The sequence below is a fragment of the Hippichthys cyanospilos genome, chromosome 1, assembly GCF_059441005.1.
Source record: "Hippichthys cyanospilos isolate Australia breed blue-spotted pipefish chromosome 1, RoL_Hcya_1.0, whole genome shotgun sequence".
Classification (NCBI taxonomy): Eukaryota; Metazoa; Chordata; class Actinopteri; order Syngnathiformes; family Syngnathidae; genus Hippichthys; species Hippichthys cyanospilos.
Genome location: NC_142369.1, coordinates 25686372 through 25709516, shown reverse-complemented (window position 1 = coordinate 25709516; position 23145 = coordinate 25686372). Strand labels below are relative to the sequence as shown.

General features: G+C 41.7%; 1 protein-coding gene across 1 annotated transcript; it reads right to left on the bottom strand.

Moving 5' to 3' along the window:
- Positions 1-9: 9 nt before the first annotated feature.
- limk2 (LIM domain kinase 2) lies at positions 10-19703 on the bottom strand. Its single transcript, XM_088407846.1, has 16 exons — positions 19558-19703; positions 19338-19434; positions 10246-10381; positions 7083-7192; positions 5547-5732; positions 5310-5415; positions 3939-4150; positions 3678-3864; positions 3505-3591; positions 3154-3285; positions 2593-2649; positions 2301-2366; positions 2065-2239; positions 1926-1981; positions 1658-1815; positions 10-1579 (listed from the first exon to the last, which is right to left on the bottom strand). Exons 1-16 carry the CDS (start codon positions 19571-19573, stop codon positions 1378-1380), a joined length of 1983 nt encoding a protein of 660 aa, XP_088263972.1. The 5' UTR covers positions 19574-19703; the 3' UTR covers positions 10-1377.
- Between the last annotated feature and the right edge of the window lie 3442 nt (positions 19704-23145).

Sequence of the window (23145 nt, the reverse complement as noted above, 5' to 3'; positions counted from 1 at the left end):
TTGGACTGCTGGTAGTAACGGGGTCGTTTTATTGTAAAGGTCGGGAAAACAAGTTAGTATGAAAATACTGACAAATGTTCAAACGTCAGTAGAATCTACAGACACTACACAACAAAACAGATATTTAGCGTTCATCCATTACTAAATATAAAAAAAAAGGACAATTAGCACATTTAGCACGGCTAATGACTAAGCCCACTAAACTAGTAGTGATACTTCATTTTGTAATTATTCCAACACATGTACAGACTGACATAGGAAAAGTAAAAGTATTTTACTCGTTAAAGTAAAATATACAAATCCCAAGTGTGCAGTTGTCCAAATCATTTCTACAAGTCTGAGTACGTATGTGAAAAATTGTCACCATCGTTGTTTTGAGGTCTGGTACAGTATTTTTTTTTTTCCCTATTAAATAGAAAAAACACATCCATCCACTTTCTATTGACACACCCTGAACTGGTTGCCGGCCAATTCCCAACAACCAGTCATGCACCCAATCACAACTAAGGACAAATTAAAAAGTCCAATACGCCTGCCGTGCAATGTGCTGTAAATCAATCATCAAGAGCAGAGAATAGCTTGAGTTGACAAGTCCTGTAGCGATTTATTTAGGAAAACTAATCGATGATCAAATATCAGCGGTAACAGTCGTCAGTACCTTGACACAACTAAGAAAGCGAGTAAGATAGCAAATCAACGTCCACCGTGAACGGAAATATCTAAAACCAAACCATGAAGAGACCTCACACTGATTGACATGTACAATATCTACAAATGAATCCAGTTCTTCTGTACAAAACAGTTGTTAAAAAGATCATAGTGTCTCAACAAGCCCTTTTTGAAAACTAAAAGCAGCAGCTATATGGAAAACATGACCAAGATGATAGTTTGGCAACAAAACCAGAAAAAAAAAACGCTACACAAACGTCAAAAGTGCAAATATCTCGCAACGGCCTTGCATGGAACTTGAATGGGCGGTGAAATCTGAACGTCCCGTTATTTCACGTGGTTGCTGCATTCTGTTTCGTCAGAAGCGGCGGAGGAAGGAATCCCTCTGCTGGGCAAAATCTGCTAATAGAATTTCTCACACACACACACACACAATGTCAAAAAAAGAAATAAACAAGTGCTACACCCTGACTCGCCAAATGTGGTGGAATGTGTCTGGAAGCAGACCGCAGCAAGCTGCTTATTGCATTTCTGTGATGTAAACATTAGAAAAAAAACCTGTGCATTAAATCAAAGTGTCAAAAGTAACAAGTGTTGTCCTGAAACGCATCCTCCGCTTGCAGTCTGAAAGTAGACATTTTCCGGGTCCTGGCATGGCCTGGACACTTTTCCTCACGCCGGTCGGTCGCGCAAAAAGAAAGGAGGGTCCTAAGTGCCGTCGTCTGACGCGGCGGAACAGTTGGGGGATTGCGGCTCAACCGGGCTCGGCGCTGGAGACGAACCGTCTTTGGGCCAGTGGAGTCGACTCAGACTCTGATGGAGTTCGTCCAATTCGGATGGGAGAGGGATGCCCAGCTCCTGGTTGAGGGACAAAGCTACGAAGAAGTCCTCCAGCTTCTGGAAGGGCGGCCTGCAAAAGGAAAAACACGCCGGGCTCGACGGGTGCAAAACTCCAACTCGGCTAAGCTACCAACTTCTTTCTTCTCACCGGTTGTCCGGCGTGAGGTCGCAGCACGCCACCGCCAACGGAAAGAACGCCGGCGGGCAGTCGTCAGGCAGGAACTTCTCCACAAACTTTCCCACATTCAGACCAAAGTCCAAAGTTCTGGGGAGGCATTCTGGATCCGCGTAGACCTTCCCGATGATCTGGATAACACGACAGGTGGGTGAGGCTCCATAATTGACGAGTGAGACTCGCGGCATCGGGATTTAGCTCGAGCCGGCACTCGAAATATCATTTCATTCTAAATTCGCACCTCGCAAAGGACGATTCCGTAGGAGAAAACGTCCACCTTCTCGTCATAGCGTTTGCCTGAAAGCAAATCAAAGGAGCGACTGAGCGACCCCGCTCACGCTTTACAGACGCCGAGTCACGTCGCTTGTGGCGCGACTCACCGTTCAGCATCTCTGGGGCCATCCAGTAAGGGTTCCCGACCACGGTGTACCTTTTCTTCCGGTCGGTACGTCGGAACACCCTCTTCTTGTTGGTGTTCTTATCGGGCGACGGCTTAACTTTCTCCTCTACGATGAGTCGGGACAGTCCGAAGTCGGCGACGACCACGGTGTTGTCCTGTTGACGACATCCATTGAGAGTGCCGTGCCGCACGAGTGCTCACAACGCCGTCACCTACCAGTTTAACCAGGCAGTTGTGAGAGTTGAGGTCTCGGTGTATGATGCTCATAGAGTGAAGGTAGGACTGAAACAAAGACGTTGGGAGAGGGGGATTAAAAGACCTAAAGGTGCCCTCAAGGATTTTTCTGTTTTATATGAAACGACAGTGTGTGCGCTTCATTTTTGTTTGTGTGTTTCATAGCTAACGGAACTACGGTAATCCCTTTTTATGCGACATTGAAGTGCACCTTTAAATGCGCGATACAATTACAATGCATTATATCATCAGTCTGTGCACACGGTCTACCCACCATGCCGGATGCGATGCTCTTTGCGAAGCTCACCCTTTGCTCCCATGGAAAAGGATCCTGTCAAGATCAATGCCATAATGATCATAAAGCGTCCCTTTGACATGGCGCTTTTCTCGACACGCTTTGACGCTTTACGCTATTCGCGCACTCGTACGTTCATACGCCAGTGCTGGTGAACGACACTGTAGCCGCAGCGGCCTTGGGGCAGGCTGACGGAGGCTTACGGCGCCTCCGACCAACCACTGGTGGCAAGGTGGATGAAGCGTCTTGCCCGAGGACAAGGCGACACCACTCGAACAGAGCGGTGATTTTTTTTTTTTTTTTTCTTTCAAAGTTCCATTTCCCATGTATTTTTGGACACACACATGCAATAAATGGATCTGTAATATTAAGATTAACAGTATCAGATTTATTTTTTTTCCATTATAGGTTCGGGCCCAAAGCTAAAATAAGGTTGACTTAATTATGGATTATCATCAGTTTATTTAGCTCTTAAAGTTGTGATACCGGTAAATGCCTGTGCCGTTATTGATGAATTCTTCAGGCCTAGTCGAAACTCACAGTGTCCCTGATGAAGTCCTTGAGGGTGCCTCCCTCGATGAACTCCGTGATCAAATTAAGTCTTTTGTCCTTGTACAGTACACCTATGAACTTGAGGACATGAGGGTGGTCAAGGCTGCGCATGACTTTGACCTAAACATTGTTGAGCAAAGAAAAAAAAAGACGATGCGCAATCTTAGTTAATGAGAAAAGGATGAGAAAACACATTTATTTCCAACACGAAGAGAGCTCCGCACGCAGCAGAAAACAGAGAGGGCATTGTTGCAGCGAGGGGAAGAGAGAATAAATTACAGATCAGCACGGTGCATTTTTTAGTCGGTGAGCAGGCGCAGGCCTCCTGCAAGCAATTACCTCCTTGAGGAAGGTTTTCTGGGTCTCCTCGTCACAGCGAAGCAGCTCCTTCATCACCATCACCTCTCCCGTGGCCTTATGAGTCACCTGCCGGCCAAACCGAACAAAGAGAGGGTTTGCACCTCGACGGCAGCCGCCAGGGGGGGCTAATTCATGCGAGAAGGAGGTGAGACCTTGATGGCCTGCCCAAAGAAGCCCTTTCCCAAAACCTCGCCGTGGATGAGGTCGCACGGCCTGAAGATGCGATGGGAGCAACTGCTGGACGACCTTAGAGATTCGGAGCGTCCGATGTCTCTGGTGATGAAAAGATGCTCTGTGGGGGAATTAGGCCCGGGGGACTTGCAGATGCTGTTGCTCCGCCTGAACCGGACAACATGCTCAGCTATACGCGTAGCCGCGAGCTGCGCCCTTGTTCTGGTCTGGCAGAGACCAACCTTAATGACCTCCTCTTCAGCGCGCCGTGCTCCACATCGGTTCTCTCCAGGACCGCGTTTGGTGGCGAGGACAGACGCATGCGGGATGTCGCCGGCACTCCCAGAACGTTCCTGGACGATTCCAGGCGGAGCCGGTCCAAACGTTGCCTCACCGGGTCATACTCGATAAGGAGCTGTAATGTTTGACTGGTGCGATGGATGAGGTCGTCCACCTAATCAAAACAGCCGGTTGTTCAACAGCTTCTTGTTTGCCCACACCGTACGAACTCACTTGTCGCGTTTTAGCACAGTCGGATTGACCCGGAAATGCACGTAGAGACAGATCTTGAGTAACCGTGGTCATCTAAATATTAGAAGTTGAGTATGTAGGAGTGCACAATGATAAACAAAAAGAGCTCGTCCGTTTACATAGTACGCTTCGCTGGTGTCGGGCATGTCTCCAAAATCACCACTTTTTGGAAAGCCCCAAAAACGGAAAGTTGGTTCCAGACCGAAAGGCAATTGTAACACTAAAATCAAACCCAAACATCTGGACCGAACAATATTATAGATTTTTGAAAAATAATGAAATCCACCAAAATAAGGTTTAGGAGGACTTGGCCCGGTGCCAGCGATATGTATTTGTATGAAGAAAGATTTATAGGCAAGATATTCATTTTCAAATCACAAATCTTCCTTTTTGTTGTTTGTCCGGTATATTTATTTCCATGTATACTTTTTATGTACTATACAGTGCAGACCAAAAGTTTGGACACGCCTTCCCCAGAGAACGACAAGATGCGCAAAGCAGTAATCAGGGTGATTGGTTATACTTGGAGGAGACCTTGAATAATATATCCAATTGCAATAGTAATATTGAGTGGAGGAAAAAAGAAAATGACTATGTGCTGCATGAGCGCATATTCTTACTTTTTCATTGCAAATAAACAGAGGATGCCCTGTAACTGTTAAAGTGATGCCGCTCCCACAGCGTCAAGCAAAAGTGAGCCATTGTCTGCGCACGAGGGCAGAATCTTTCATAAACCCTTTTATACTCTATTGGATTCCACAGTGTGTATGCACTGTAGATGTTTGTCCATTGTCTCATCAGACAGCTCCGGAATGAGTTGTCTGTATAGCGAGTGAGAGAAATGTTTTAATGTCGGAATAATAATGTGAGAGCGAGGCTGTGACAACGCAAAGTCATTTCTCAAAGCACCCTCTCCCTGCAGAAGAATGCATTAATGATAGCGGTTCGAATGGAATGGCAAAACTGCCACGTGTTGCCGATGGACAAAAAGAGCAAAGGGAATTTCTGCGGCGGCGAGACGAAAAATGAACGCTAATTAGAATTTACGCAAAGCCTCGGGGCGAAACTGTTGGATAAGTCACCTCTTCCTCCAGCAGCGTTCCCACAGGGACGCCATTGATCTCAAGGATCCTGTCCCCGACGTGGATTGCGTTCCGCACCTCGGGACTGATGAGCATCCCCCTGACCCTGGCGGTGACATCAGACACACATGTTGGTACTCGTGCAGACTCGACACATTACTATGTTAAAAAATAAATAAATAAATAAACTGTCCCGCAGGAAGCTAAAATGCGCAACCAAACCCGAGCGTCACTCACTCTTTGACCTGGACACTCGCCGAACCGCTGACGTCCCGCTTCACCGATACGGAGAAGCCTCTCTTGCCATTGGCGGCGGAGGGTATTGAGATGAGCGTCACCGTGTGGGGGAGGGAGTCCAGGACGGAGTCATGCGAGCGTTTTTCCAACATGGGTGTAAGGATCACCTGCTTGTAGCACTTGCCGCTGCGTACAGAAGCAGATGGGGTGAGATTACAGTACATGCGGCGACAGGCTGCTGTTTCAAGTTGCGGCGCTCAAGGGAACGGCGCTGAAGGAGTAATGGAAAATAACCACTAACGATGACGGGGAAGCAGCCCTATGAAGCGAATCCATTGTTCGTAAAACACAAAGAGATTACGAAATATCGCGGCACAATAAAAATTTCCGCTTATTTGACAAGCCTTTGGATGAGCGGAAAAAGCTGGATGGATGGAACACCGTTCGATTCCACGTTTGGTTAAGATTGACTTCGAAAACTGACTGACATAATACGGACTGTGTTCCTTAAAGTAGTGATTCACCAATACTGTATCTTTATTTCAGCTGTTGATCTGGTACAGATCAACAGAAAAAGCTGCAAATAGCTTGTAGTATCCAAAAGGAAAACAACACATGGCCATATTCATGACAGCTGTAAGAAAAAGAAAAGAAAATAAATAATAATGCAGCATTCACAGTCCTGTCAAGAGATTTTAAAAATTGAGCCAATATTTAATTAAGATTTATATTAAATCAATCTACCAAATCTCTTTTTAATCTCATTTTATATATAACCGCAAAAAGTGGCTTCAGACATTTCTTTTCTTGAACAGATGCAGTTGTAGCCATTTACTTCTGCTGTCTTTGAGACTTTTTCCAAGTGCGGGCTGTAACCTTTCATTTCGACCATCAGGAGGAATGCTGCCGTTACTTTGTTAATCGTTTTTAATTTGGCAAAGAGCTTTGCTATGGCTCCAAATATTAGCGTTGCTTTGGTCAGCTGCGGCTGGGTGCTTTGCATTGACAGTATGCGGTAGGATAAACCTGAGCTGCTTTTGTGGGAAGCAAGCTGCTTCTCTCAAAGAATTTACAACACTTTATCTTTGGCAAAGCTGTCAGAGGTGTTGTTTTTTTTTTTTTTTAACCAATCATCAGACCGATAACTCTCAAATGGTCTTCCATTTTCATATCTTCTTTCCGCCCCTGATCTTGCCCCCCCACACATAACAGGAGGTTATACCACACACAATTACAGCCAATTAGTGTTGACTTCAGGATGGGATTGACGTTTGATTTCCAACCTCTCCAACAACTCTAGCACAGGAAGTGAAAAACGGATCCAAACGGCAAACCGAAAGCAGAAAGTTTGAAATAAAAAATGAGATTATGGCTTATGGCAATTAATTGATCGCAATGAATCTGTTCATCGATACCACTCCCACAGACAACCATTACATTGAGTTCTTTCCCCTGATATACATATGTGGCTAAGTGAGAAATATTACAAACAACTCTCAATATGACGTAGCAGACACGGGCCCTCCTGCGACTTACCAGTAGAGTTTGGAGCGCTCCACCAAAGCGTAAGTATCCCGGTCCTCAATCACTACCTTGCAGCTGAGGCACACAAAGCATTCAGGGTGATACTTGTGTTCTCCAGCCACCTGGAATCACAAATTCACAATGTGGGTGAATTTCCTGCCGCACAGAGTATTTTTGCCCCTCTCTCCCAATCAAAGAAGCGTTCTCTGCCGCGTGCTGGTCTTATGCACTTCCTGCCATCAATGCAGCAACAACACCTGCTTGAGTTTGAGCCAGTCTGGAATCTGCTATGATGTCACTACACGTGGGCAAGTGAGACGTGCCGTCTCGTTTTTCAACTCCAGAAAGCGATCAGTCACATGCGCAATCTTGTTAAGGCTGTGATCCTTCTGGGAAAGATGCTGCACACCTCTATGTTCTTTCCTGTCTAATGCAAGATCAGCTAACATATCTGCATTCGCTTCAAAAGGAGGGCCATCTGGGCCATCTGGGCAGGAAAAATACCTTTCACGTCTAAATATGAATTATGGCTTCTAAACAGTAATGTTAAGAGGTTCAGGATAGGTTCACAGCTACATTTGAATACAGCAAAGCAGCTCAGCATAAGTTGTGTTTACAATGAAAAAAATGGATAGCAAAATCGATGGAGTTTTATAGGAAATCTATAGATAATCCTGAGATAAATAATCCTGATAATCCTGTTCCTGCATAAGATTGCATTCAAAACCTGGGACAGCACTCGGACAACTTTCATTGCACTGAAATGATCCAGGTGCCTGGAAACAGGAGTTGATAGGGATTTTGCCACATAGCAAAACTCCTGCATGACTCCTTCTTGTGACCGACTCAAAGTCAGCCCTTTATTTTACAAGCTCGACAATTGCTTTGCTCATGTCGCTTGGCCTGCTCACCATGATGAGGCATTGCGCTCCCGTTCGCAATTGCCTTGCCTGACACCATAGTTAAAGATCCAAACCCACCTATTGACAATTGGTCTCACTGCAAGCGCTATGTTATTTTATGCGCATATACTTATCCCAAATGGCGCCAAGTAAACGGCACTGCAATTTTACATATTTTACACATACAATAACGGGTGTGTGTGTGTCTTGATCACAGATCACATTCTGTTCCATGTCTTTGTGTGAGCAATCAAGTTTTTTATTGTCCTATGTGATTTTTTTTTTTTACCATATTTTTATAGTTGTGAGTACACCGGTGATGTGAGTCAAGGCTGAAACGATGATGTCAGCATGACACCTCACTCATTCACTTGGAACTCACTTGCCCAGACATGAGCTGCACTTACAACTTGCTTCAGGGTTCTACAGCCGCAACAAGTCTAGAGGCTTTCATAAAAAAATAAAAACTAATAATGAAGACAAAAATGATCTAGTTTCAGGTGGAACAAAAACAGTCGCCTCTTTATACTGGACACTGTTTTCCATGAATAAATAAGCACTGCACCTCAAATGTGTGCATCCTTCCACCTCCACATAAAAAAAAAAAAAAATACCTGCGGTTTTACCTAAAGCTTAAGTACCTTTGCTATAAGTTCTGACACCCATGCATTGCGCAAAGTCATTTTCCCTGCTCATTATGCACATTTGTCATGAATTCCTCGCTCGCCATTATTCACCACTGCAATTATTTGGAGTAAAAAATACGATTGTATTCAAGTTCTATCCACTGTTGAAAAAACACCCCCGGCAAAAACAAACATAAAAACTAAATACAGTAGAGCACACTAAATCGATGCATACTAATTTTATTTGGACTACCAGCAAGTCAACAATCAAATATGACCAACTGCTGCATGCTGAAAATGTTTTTTAACTGAATCTAACATGAGCTAACATGAACATGAGCTGGGCCTCCAAGCCACGATGTGTGTCCTGGACCCGTTCAACCGTGGAGAAATTTGGCACAGAATGAGGCCTCAAGGGGTAAACTAGTTTGCAATCGATGGCTGCCATGTTCAGCTGCAGCATATGTAAAAGTATCACTGGTCTATAAACAGAATCGCTGCAAAAAGAAAGCATACACTCTCCTGCTTTATAATGTGTGTTTGCATTCATACAAAGTACTGTAGCAGGGAGAAACTGGAACACGGAGTGCTTTGACACGCTCTGCGGGCGTTCTGGTATTATCTAATTAGGGGGGGGGGGGGGGGGGGGGGGGGGTTGTTGGCTCTTGTTGGATGGTGGCAAAGCGTACTGTAAGGGGCAGTAGATTGTGCTCCACATCCAGTTTAACTACCACCACAAAAAAACTAAGGTAGAAGGACTACAAATACAGTAAAACAAACTAAACAATTAAAGCTAGCCCCTTATTATTCATCTCAATTTTGAGAGCACTTTACTAAACTTTAAAATGTGTGGTATGTTTCTGTTAGTCAACTTACACTTCTTTATGATGGCATATTTTCTTGAGTTATTTTTCCTAGTGTCCTCAATACAATGCAAAATTTATTGTAAGAAATCAAACTTGTTGAAGAAATGTCAAACTGAATGATCCAAAGTATCAAAGTGCACAGAGAAGAATAAAAAAAAAAAGATCAGGAAAAATAGGAGCGGTGAAGTTGCTGCTCCTTTAGTTTGAGAGAGTAGATGTCACAACAGCAAGTCACTTGCATTATTTGTTTTGACAGTAACACATTTTTGAATTGTGCAACATTGTCTTAAAGACAATGACAAAATGACATTTTTCTTGCAAGCATTCGTAAATTGTCGATGAAGGGTGCACCAACTTGGCCCTGCCTGTGACAATTAACTCTCAAGGCTCAAAAATGTTTCCAAAACAAAGTCCTACATTTGTCATATTCAACTTAAATTAGAAGCCTTTTTGTTTTTTACTTCTACAATTTGTTGATAGTAAGAAAATACCTTTACTGTATGATTTTGGATATGTACGTTGAGCATAATGATCATCAAATTATTGAAGAGCAAAATAAGTGGAAATCATAGCAATTCATTGGTTTCTGTAAAAATGAATGAATAAATAAATAAATCAATAATGACCATATGCAAGAACTAAGAGTAATCAAGTGATGCTATGAAGCCCACAGATTGAAAAAGAAAAAAACAGATTTAAAAAACAAAAGCTAATCAATCTTATGAATCAATGAAAGTCGGGTGGATGTAAGAAGGCAGTACACAGATGGAGGTAGATTTACCATTGCAGGTCCAGTCATGAGCAGAGAGCATCCGTGACACAGCTCTCCAAACCTCTCCCAGTAGTGTTTGCGACAATACAGCTTCCCATCCTTCTCATAATACCAGTTGGTCAGGTGGTCACAGCACACGGAGCACCTGGGAGGACAGAAACAGGTCTGGTCAGCCGTTTGGTTGTGTCTGAAAGCTTTTCAAATGCCTCGATAAAACAAAGGTGTATTAGTTAACGAAAGGCAAAAAGCGTGACCTTGGAAGGAGCTGCTGCAAGCCGTTGCCTTCAGACTTTGCTGGTTCAGACATTAGCATAGCGCTATTTTATAGAGTGTGCACTATTATGTGACAGTTGATGATGGGGTTTCCAGATGTTGACATGACAGATCTTTCAGGTCAGGAAGGTCAGTGAAACCAACAGATTGTTTAGAGAGCACCTCCTTATCTGGGTCAGCACATTAACCTTTAGGTCAAAGGTGTAAATCTTTTGTAATCCAGGATAAATCCAAGCCTTGGGCACAGAGTACTGCAGTATGCAAGCCAGGCTCTGAATAAAGCAATTAATGCCACACCTATTGCCATGGGTAGACCAAAACGAAACACACACCAAAAAAATCCTAAGTATATTGAAGTGTGGAAGTTGAAAATTGCAATTACTGTAATCCACTTGTCATCTGATGGGATATGGGCTGACGTATGAGGACATTTTTAACCAAAACCTGAGGGCAAAATGTTCAAAATGCAGAATAGTACAGACCGAGAAACATCTGCGCGCTGCGAACATTCGTGAAACAAGATTTACTGGTTGAGCAAAACTGGGCAACGGCTTTGAATGCCGAAGAACAATTGACTACAGAACGCTCTGATTTGGTTATTGAAAGGCTGCTTATTGAAGTTGTTTAGGCTTCCGGTCGTAAATGGGTTCTTCAAATCGCTGTATTTGCATTCACGTCAATTTCGGGAAATACTGCAAAGCTAAAATGGAACTATTTCTACTTCTAAAAACTTTAACCTGCCTTTTTTTTGTTGTTGTTATTGTTTTAACGGATCTTTGATTCACTAATGGCAGTCATACAGAACCATTCCAAGTATGCAATGTGACATGATAGATCAGATTATTCAAGCGTCCTTTCTTGGCCTCACGCCTCTTGCTGCATTGCAGACTAGAGGTTTCAGGTTTACTGACTTTGGTACGGGCAACTTGAGTGCTTGGCACAACTATCTTTTTGATGGCTTGTATAAAAATAGTTGGGTCTCCGAGTTGAACTACCAACCCATCAAGAGCAAAACTAAAAGAAAGTCAGTTTTTAGTTATCTGCCTTTAGTTATCTGATTCTGTGTCTGCAAGTGACCTTTCTACAATAACTGCCCGCTGTTACAAAAAAACTGCCGCATAATCAACATAATAACAGCCCCCATAACAGTTTCTCCACCCGTGACAAGACCAAAGCTCAAATTAGTGAGGAGTGGCTGCAGGCGGGCGATTATTATTTTGTGTACAAATGGTAAAATTCTGCCAAGTAAAAGCCGGGAAGGTAATCAAAGTTGCACTGAGGGCATCCTTTGGCATAGAGCCAATGTCAACCGTGTCTGCATCTGCTTTGTGGAGACACATGTGGAGGTGGTGTGCCTGTGTTTTATGACAGATTATGAGGTGAACAAATGAGCTCATGTTTCAATTGTAAGAATGTACATGAGGCCGGTAAAACACTCAAGTAACACATCTGAAAAGTGTGCTATAGTGCTGAATAATTCCTTAGGTCGGAGGGGCATCCATCATAGCACACCATTGATCACATTATGCAATCCTGTAAACAATGTAGTTGAAATCAAAAACATTTACTGTCTTACGCTGACTTCTAAGTTTTGCAAGTAAGCTCAAAGACACAAATTTTGTGTCAACCCTGGACATTAGACTCATTCCCTTGACCTATTTGGCGTCGTTTTTTTTTTAACTCTGTTTTCAAAATTATAACTAGCAGTCAAGCTTTCGCTCAATTAAGCAAGCCACCCACAAAAAAGACATGACTTCAAAATACGCATAAGGGGATGTTGCAAATATACAACATATATTAGGGCTGGGAGAGAAGAAGAAATCATTTTCATCATTTTCATTTTCGACACAGACATAACATTACCTACCGCTACAAACAATCTCAAGTTCAACTTTTGTGGCTTATTTAAAAAAATTGGGAAACTTATATCATAATAATGTTTTCAATGTTGACTTTTAATCGATAATCAATTCAAAGACAACCCTAATGTAAGAAGATCAAACTAATAACCGCAAGGGAGGAACCTCCACCAAGAAAAGGGTAAATCAAATTGTTAGAAGTAAAGTCTGTTTAATGCTGCTACGGCGCCTGTATACGCACACGAGGAGTAATATTTGAGAAAATCTGAAACTTGATAACTAGCGATCAACCATTAAATTGGTATCATGCAACACTTCATTATAACACCGTAAGACAGTTGAAGCCCAATTAACGATCTTTGAAGTCACACTGGTCACAGAGATGTTCCAAACAAACTCAGGTGGCGCTCCAAAGAACAATGTAATAATAGTCCTGCGTACAAAAACACAGCAAAGTAAACATTCCTGATTTCCTTGAAGCCACATTCCTGCTGGAGTGTATTCTTTTGTTTGGAGCATGGCGTGATAGGTAGCACGACCTTTAGTTATGACTTTGAGGGCTTTGGGAGGGAGTGTTTCACCTTTCATGGGATTTTTATCTCAGGGTGTGGAATTGTTGCAAATGTTCTCCATAACAACTTCTCTCCGGTACACGATGAGTGATAAAATTATGTTTCTATTCAAATGTCAGGAAATGTTAGCCAGTTCGATCAAGTGTGCATATGTACAAGTGACCTTTGATTTCATCCATCCAGCCATCGATTTTCTACAGCTGCTTATCCAATTAGTTACAAAAATATTTGGAATTAAAAAGGTTACTCAAATATGTATCAAAGACAGGAATAAGGTAACCAAAACACATTTATATAGTGGGAATAAGTTGGCTGTAATGAATTGAGGCACTGTTGATTCACTAGCTGGTGGTTTGAAGGATCAGCAAATCATCAGCATTTTTCACCCGACTTACTGCCAAATACGTAAATCATGAATTACCTACCAAAGTAATAAATTATCTACCAAACACAAATTTATTTTTGCTTGTCCTCGAGTCCCAGGGTGTGATGTGAAATTACAAAATATACTGTATGCTGCCAATATTCATAAAATGAATTTAGCAATAGTTAGGCTTTTAAATGACTTTGTGTCAACTCAAGCACTATAATCAACTGTTAGCTAGTCCTGTTCCTGCTTTGTCTGCTACTTGAGGGCTGAAGTCAAGAGGACTTGGACTTCAGAGCTAATTCCCCATTTTCCCTCCACTGCAGGAACGAGTGGACACAAGCATTGGTTGTGTGTGTTTTTTTTTCCCCTGTAGATCCACATTCTTTATTGTTTATGTGCACACATATGGCTACACTTAGGATGAGCCAGCGGTAAAATCAAGCAGCGGCCGGCTTGCGCAAGCGCAATTTATTTGCAGTCTGTGTCCCTCTGTCTGTAACTCCCCCTTTAAAGGACTTTGTGCAGGAGCCACACAGAAATCATTGGGCAATAACTACATTAAATTTAATATCATGTATAAACGTAACAATAATCTAATTTATAGAAATACTACATTTGACATAAATAGTCATATAATGCGTTGCTGCAAATAAACATCTAAGTCAGGGTTGGCAAAAAACATTTTTGATAATATGATAATATTACAGTAACTATATCATCAAATGATCATTTATCACTAAAGAAAAATGACACTTGTTCAATTTGTTTTAAAAGGGCTGTGGCGACAGAAAATGCTAGCAACATCGCTATATTACTAAAAGTGAAGTAAATGTACAAATTTGATACAGATTTTAGCAAGGGATAAGAAGTAGATGAGAAGCATTAATTGCTTCAGTGGGTTACATGCAATTATGTGGCGGGCCGAATCTGGACCCTGGGTTTTGACTTTGACATCACTGTGGTAAACAAGGTAAACTGGGCTTCGAAATTTTTCTGAAGGACCAAAACTCATGGGTATTCTTCCCACTTTCCATGGTGAATATATGCACATAAATTACATTTGGCACAATGGTGATTTAAGTTCTTATTAAATGTGAGTTTTATCAAATCAAAATTTCTAACCAGGAAATGAAACGTCTCACATGTGGCTGCCTTATCCACCTCATGATGTGGTTTAATGCTGGCTAGCCACAAAGCATCCATCCATCCATCCATCCATCCATCATCTTGTCCCTTTATCCTCACCTGGGTCGCGGAGTGCTGGAGCCTATCCCAGCAGAATGAATGAAGGAGCCAAATACAACCGTTTTACTGACATTGAAATGCAAAACAGCGTCAAGAGACTTCCACATTAACGTTCGTTCCTCCAAACAAATTGATCCGGTGGGAAACCAGTATTCATAACAACAGTTCCGCCCATGGGTGAATGATTTACTGACATCGATTGTCTAGCTATGTGCTCGCAAACACACATGCTCTAAAAGTCCAACTTTTATATTTCTGTGCCAGTGTTGTATTAAATACAATAATGCTGTCGAGCAAGGTTGTGCTGTAGTGGAGGTCTGGTGTATTGGCCCAACTACCCACAGATGATGTAACGTTGCTCCTCTTTCGATGGTAAATCAGTTGGTACTTGATCAACACTCTCTCGGTTGTTTGCAACCAACTACTGAATCACATTTTTGGTTTCAAACTTTCCAATCAGTTCCGTAAAGACAGAATTTTTACAGGAATTTGACTGATCCACCCATTTCAGGCAGGATGATTTGTGGCATGACTGGTGCGTTTGTTGTCTGTCTACTGTTTGCTCTAAACCAAAATATCCACATTACAATATCAAAGAGTGAAAAGAGTTGGTTCGACACAGACATGCATCTAGTGAAGTAAAAACTCTTTGTTGGGAGCAACAAGTGTCAAGTTGCAATCACAACTAAAAGTATTCCACTTATTCCCAACGAGAACCGAAAGAACAGGCAAGCTTCCTTTGCAGCAGAAAACCCCCCCAAAACAAAACAAAGGAAAGTTTCACACAGCCAATGTCTCAGACAGCAGACCCATCTCTGAATCGCCGTTGAGGAATGCAGACAAAACACGGGAGGGTGCTGCTACGTATAGGTTTCAACGCTGCCAGGTTGACTGGAACAAAAGTGACATCACTGTGCAAGAATGTTATACAAGGTGGAGGTGGTCCATTGCCACAGTGTGGCGTGGACAATAGTCATCACACAAAGGACGCTAGCCTTACTTTGCTATGTCAATCTAATTAGTTCACAAATCTATAATAAAATGCCACAAAGGGTCCTTTCAAACACTTACATTGAACGCTGCGCGTTTAGATAACACACACACAAACACACACGTGCATCTTATTTAGCATTAGAGTATAAATAGCTAAAGTGTAGAAGTTACAAAAAGCATGACAAAATGCATTAGGAGGCCCGCAATCAAGCAGCAGAAGGACAGTATCCAAGGTGAGTAATGCAGCAGTAAGTGGAAGTCAGCCTCAGAAACAAGGACATGTACATTCTTCAAGAAACAATGTTTGGCGGAACTGAAATACGTTTTTTTTTAGGGTCGGTGTGCAGTTATTTCAGTGTTTCGAGATAACACAACCTTCTACAATTCAGAAAAACCAGATGTCCTCAGCCGTAAAAGACAAAGGTTGACAGTTCATTCCGCAGTCGCATGGAAAAAAATTCTAAAATTGAACATCGTAAGACGTGTAAGTTTTGTAATTCTATAAAAACATCTAAGATCAACTTAAGCAGTAAACTGGGGCAGGGACAAGAACTCGCGAGACTGGAATGCCACGAGATTCCTCGTCTGTGTACAACATGAGATCTTTCATTTTTGTGTGTGTGTGTGTGTGTGTGTGTGTGTGTGTGTTTGGGGGGGGGGGGGGGTTGACCAGAAATGCACAGGAGCAGCCAGGAGAATGCACTGCTTGTTATTGCTCTGCACGACAGTAAAATGTTCCACCAAATGTGGTAAAATGGACTGACAAATTCAAAATAAACATTACCATACCAAATAACGTATGGACACAAACACCTTGCCAAGCTTTTCATTTTGAGGCGTCATGGCCGGCAGAGTTGACCGACTCGTTTTTCTACTACTTTTCTCCAACTGTTGCTCCCGGAATGAGTCACGACACCCCTTATACCAAACACAACAACGTTTCAAAACTACATTCAATCGCCAATGCACAGTTCTTACAAACTTAATTATTAACTTAATTATGCTAACGTTTTATTGTACGACACCTGTTGGGAAGCATCTTGCATAAATTAGCCTCTGGTCGGCAGCACCCAAGATTCCATTTTGGCTGGCGAGAAAAATCGGATCGCTTTCAAAGGCTGTTTAATCGATGTAAAAAACTTTACACACTTAGAAGTTGACAGCGTGATGACAGTTGCTGTTCATACTGATCCCTTCTGAACAAACCAGGCTGACTAAAATGTAACTTTTAATTTTGCGGCAGTCTGCTCAATAAAAATAAAATGTTTAGAGCATTTACAATCGGATTCCTATAATGCCTATTATTATTTATACAACAAATTTAGCAAAGCCCTTGTCTTGTTCTCGTGAATTCAAACTTGTGAGGCATCACTTCTCGTGGGATTTGTGTGCCATCCCTAAGATTAAGCCATGAAGACAGACATGATGCCAGCATATCAAGTGATGCTTCAGCAAAACCTTATTTGCATTGCAAAAAACAGTCCGTTTCATCGCAATTTGGCTGTGGCAAAGAAAATGACGTCATCCACTTTGTGAGTCTTGTGACATTTTTGTTTGGTGCAGTGCTGTGATTTATTTGATGTAAAGTGGGTGCCCTGGCTCAATTAAGGACAAGAAAAGCTGCACTAGCTAACTAGTCACCCTTCGACATGCTACCATAAATATGTGCTGTCACTTGTCAGAAAAGGAACGGAAAAATCTCTTTAAACAAAACAACCCTGCAAAATAAATTAAAAAAAAGCATAGACCGCAACAATTTTCTTTAGGGGTTTGAGTGACTTCCGAAAACCGGTTACTCCAATGGTTAATGCTTCACATGCTTCATTGGAAAAATGCTAGACAAAATACTGTGGGGTGTGAGACAATTCAACAGAAACTCATTATGACATTTTGATCAGTATGGCATAAACAGCTGATAATGTTGGAATGTAGGATACATTTGTACATAATCATTTCCAACAATGTAAGAATGCATTTGCAACTCATTCAAAGAAATGAGAAACCGCTTTCTTGAGGTACACAAGAAAAAGAAGGATGTGGATATTCAACAAGTAATTTTTAGAAATACAATTGTGAGCTACGAAACGTAACAAAGCAAGTGAGAAAAATGATAAAGGTTAAAATGATAAAAGGATGATAGGATGATAAAATGATAAAGGATGCATCCAATGTATCTCTCAGCCAGAGAGATCTGTCTTTACTAAACAAAATCTGAAGAAGAGAAACATATCATGAAAAGAATACGTCTGCTGCATTTTTCATGATTTAAAACAGTTTCCAGGTATGTCAATAACACGCTTCATGCTCAAGGATCAATGATACTTTAAACACACTAGTTTTTGCCTTCGTAAATTGGCTGGTTTTAAGGGGTTTGATACGGTAGGTCTCATGCAAATGAGACACAGTCCTGCTTGCTGTATCTTGGACCAATGCAGGCTTTTGTTACTGTGACAGCCGGGGGAGCGGAGCTTGGAGGTAACTACTCGTTGAGCCCCAACTCTAAAAGAGCTAAACACAACGTCATCTATTCAAAGACGTCTTTTTGACAAATAGCTATGGGAAAACGTACAGATTGTGTAATGTGAACCTTGTTCCAGAAAGTTGAGGCTTACGGCAATACTGTGAACTTTCACACAATATTGCAAAAAAAAAGAAAAGAAAAGAAAAAAAAATCATATCTTGACAGCAATACCATGAAAAAAATAAAACCATTTGCTTTCAATATCCTTAAATCCCTGCACTGATAACAAGATTTTTTGGGGAGTGAAAGGCATAGTATGCCTGATGAAAATGCCATTTTTGCCCTTTGTTAGGCACAAATTTATTTGGGCTTCTGTGCGAAACTGGCACATTGCCAAGCACGATTCTCTCTAGAATACCTGACAAATAGGGAGGGAGCTCATAAAATATTTTCTTGGTTATTTAGTTTCACAAAGTGAATTTTGGGTGTAAACAAAAATATAAATGGTTGTTTGACAGTTTGTCTTTGAATGCCCTACAATTAGATCATCCAGTTCAAGGTGTACCTCTGCCTCTTGCCCCGAATCAGCTAGGCAAGCTTAACCACAACACTAGTGAGGCTAAAGTACAGAAAACTGATGCCTGGGTTGGCACTTTCCATGCACCAAAGATCCAACTGTTTGTCCTCAAGCAATTACAAACTCAGTATTTAATGCCAGTAATGTGTATATGGTTGTCAAGAATGTTTTTTTTTTTTTAAATCAAATTTCTACCTTACAACTGCTGCATAGAATCTTCATGATTGTGAGTTTCTTGAGGGAGTGGATTCATTCACTATCTCCAAATACATTAAGAGGTCCCTCGTTTAGTCTTCCACTGCAAACAAGTCATTGCACTACACATGTTTATATTCTCAAATACTATGAATACCGGTAGTATACCAGCCATTGCTTATGTAAAAAAATATCAGGGCCCATCCTTTATTGTGTATCTCCCCAAAACTGACCCTGTAAAAACCAAAACTCCCACTTCAACTACGCTTTGTCAATCATTAAAGTAAAGCATATAGCACAAGAACAGACTGTTATCCATCTCTGGGTATTGAGAATCAAAGGCAAAGTCAGTTTATACTTTCACAAGGTAACCGAGCAAAACCTTGTTAATCTATATGACACAGAAGCTTCTGAGATTATCCTCAAGGCCGTTTGTGACAAAAGCAAAACAATGCCATGCTGATAAGCGATGGCAACGCACAACAAAATGCTTCATTTCGTGCCACCCTATAATGGGGGGCGGGGGACTTTCAAGGTTCCAACCTGAGACACTTACTGGAAGCAGGCGCCATGCCAAGTATCCTGCAAGACCTTCATGCGGAACGGCTCGTGGACTCTGGTTCCACACCCCGCACAGTAACACTCGTCTGTACCTGAAACAAAGAAATCGCGTTTGTTCGAGAAGAAAGCTGCGACTTAACCCTTGAGTCGGTCAAGTTCGTGCGAAAGCGGCAACAAATTAATCTCTGCATCCTGAACCTGAACCAATTACTCACCTTCCGTGGCTTCCATCAGCTCAGTTAGATGAGCGTCGTTGATATCCTTTTACACGCGATGCATACTGCGAAAAGCGGCGTCAGTGTGGAATTACACTCCGCGAGTCGTAGCTGCCGGTGAAAAATAAGACCGAAGTGCAGGATGAGTGACGTCATACTAGTTACGAATTCCTGCGCCTGAAAGCGGAAGTGCTCGACAGCAGCACCTGAAAACAGGACGAATGGGGTACAGCGGAGCAGCAGTAGCGCCTCTTGCTGGCGAAATGTGTAAAGTACAACAAGGACAAATCTGATTCGCGACTGATACGTCCAGGTTTTCCCAGTCCGTTTTCTATTCCGCATATTCTCATAAGGAGTTTCAGGAAAATGTCTTCAAGGAAATGTCAAAGTTTAATAGTCCATCCATCCATCCTCCACGAAATTGAAAATGTACTCTCCATTGGGGGGTTTATTGGTCCACGCTGCGGTGATGGGAAGATCAGTTTCAGAAAGTAAAAACCCTGCCACAGTTTGGCTTTAGCCACATGTGCCTTCACTTAACAGGTCATTTAACGAGCTCATTTAACTGCAGGCTGAGTAGAAGCACCAGTGGCTAAAGCCAAACTCGGGCAGGCATTTTTCTTTCAGGACTTGGATTTCCCATCTCTGGTCCACAGGCAAATGTCCCTTTGTCCCATGATGTAGTTTCTGAGTTAAAGTTGTTGTTACTGAGTTAATGATTGTTTTGCTCAGTTGTGCCTGACCAATTTCAAGATCAATGTCTATAATATCCAAACAAAAAGCTTTTCGTTATTGTATAGCTAACAAAGGGCAGCTGACAAGCAATCAGTGTTTGTTTTGAGTTTGTTTTAGGAGATTCATCCATCCATTTTCAAGAGCCACTTTTCCTCACAAGGCTCACTGGCTTGCTGGTGCCTATCAGGCAGTAGGAGGGGGACTGAACTGATCTGCTCGCCAGCCAATTGCAGGGCACACAGAGACCAACCCACTCAATCACACCGAAGGACAATTTAGCATGTCTAATATGTTTTTGGGGTGTGGGAGGAAGCCGGACTGCCCGGGGAGAACCTATGCAGACTCAGTGAAAACATGCTAACTCCACACAGGAAGGGCGGAGCAAAGTCGATTTGAACTTGGGTCCCTGAACTGTGAGGCAGATGTGCTACCCACTGCTCCACCGAGCAGCTTATTCGAGTTGAAAAATAGGTTTTGACGAGTCAAATAAAATAGTGTTTCGTGGAAGATATGCCCCAGGTATAAATAGGATTGATTTGCTTTTTCTTTTCATCTAATTTAGATGCCTGTTTGGGTCTTTGGAGAGCTTTAATGTGTGGCACATTGGAGTTTTCCTTAATTGTTTTGGAACAATGTACTTTCTCCAAATATATTCAATGTTCACATGATTGTGTCACTTGCGCAGATGAAAAAAGCAGTTTCTCATTGTTTCAATAAGTTGCAAAATGGCCACATCCTTCCAAGTGATTGTGGTGCAATGTACAAATATTTGCTTCTTCTTACATTATCAATTATTTATGCCATGCTGATAAACAATGTCTGAATTTCTGTTGAATTGTTTGACACTCCACAACATTTTAGTATTGGTTCATCCTATAAGTAAGTCATGCAGTTCATCCAGTCACCAGTTAAATTACTCACAGATAGCGAAGGTAATTGTAGTGCTAAAGTTTGGGAAGACTACACTATGATTTTGATAGAGTTGAATATAGTATTACCCATAAAAACAAACAACAAAAAACAGCATTGACCAGCAGTGTTTTGTTGTGTTTTCATGCTTGTCAGCAAAAGCAAAACAAAACAGCCAAGTTTCAAGCAGCTGAACTTTTGGTTACTTGGCAACACTCTCTCTGAGCTGGTAATGCCTGATGTCCAGCTTGGTTTGCTGTTGCCACCAGCTACCAGCAGGGCTAAAGCAGCATGTGGGTCTTGCTGCAGGGCTTTGGCTAAATTCATAGAGCAGGTTGACCACTGAATCAAGTTTTGGCTGTTCAAAACTTGGCTGCATTGTTTGGATTTTGCTGCTGAGTAGCGTGCCCGTTTACCTGAGACCCAGTGATGGGACCAATGATGTGTTGTCCTTCTCTTTTTCCTGACGGTCCTCTTCTCATGCCTCACAAACTTGTGGTCCAATGAGGCCTCTTCTGGCTCTGACATCAGCTCAAGCGTCCCCGGCCCACAGTTTCCTGGTGTTTCCAGAGGGATTCCGTTTCAAGCACAGCTTGCTGGGTCGTTTGGTGCTTTGGTTTCCTGTTGCTTTGTGTATGTTTTTGCATGGAAATACCACTCCATGTTGGTCAAAGCCTACATACAGTCATCAGAACGTTCTCAGATTAGAATTGATCCTGAGAGAATATAACTACTGGGAGCCAACCAAAGCTCCATCGGTGGACTATAAATCTGACAAGAATATAATAGCATAATTCCATTTCAATGTCAAACATTGGTATAGTGGACTCACACATTACTAACAACAAAGCATGCCTTTACAAGCTTACCTTGCAGCTCTCACACATTGGGTCATGTGGAAACATTTTAAAAAAACAGTGGTGAAGCTAGGCAGCACAATGAACATGTGGTTTTCTCTCCTACTCCACAGTTCTGAGGCTCTGGGTTTGAATCCTCCTTCCTTCCAAAAATATACATAGAAAATACAGTATGCGTGGCATGGATCAGTGGTAATGAGGACATCTCACAACTCAGAGGTTGCCATTTCATTCGCTGGCCCTTGTGACCATGTCAAAGTGTCCTTGATCAATGTACCGAACTCCCAGTTGCTCCTGATGCTGCATCATTTGAAAGAGGAATCAGCGTGAAGTGCAGTGCTTTGTACATTGAAAAGCACTTAAAAAGTAAAAGTCCATTTATTTGTAAGACAAAAAAGACCAAACAAATAGCATATGTATAAACTATGGTTTTGCATTTATATGGTTTAGTCTTTTTTAGCTCATTACTAGAGTAATCCAGTGGTGTTCAAATTATACAAAGCCAACAAACCAGTTTATCAAATTCAATATTCTTAAATTCTATGAACCAGTCGAATTAAAAAAAGCACAAAGGTAAAGGGCGTTCAACTATGGAATAATTATGGAAACAAATGGAAAAAGTATAAATCTTTTACTACATTTAAAAAGATGTTAAAAAAAATCATTGTTACAAAGATACAGACAAATATTTTATTATTATTATTTATTATTTATTATTGGGTCACATGATTTAAAAAAATGGCTCTTATATGTTTCTATTCTTCTCTTTGTGGCTCTCAGAGTAAAAAGTTGGGACATCCAAAAATTGATTAACACTTTTGCATGACATTGTTTTGGCACCATTAAGTTGATTTTGTTACTGACGTCATTTAAAAAAAAATCATGTTTTAAATTAAATACATTTCAAAGTAACCCTAGAAACCTCTTAACATGATCTGGCACAGTACATTATTTTTCACGTGCATGAACTTCCATGATTCGAGCTAAAAACAGTATCTAATCTCAAATTTTCATTTGTAAGGATGCACTTTGACATACTGTCAGCATTTTTCTTTGCAACTCCAACTTTATAGTGACTAACTTGGAC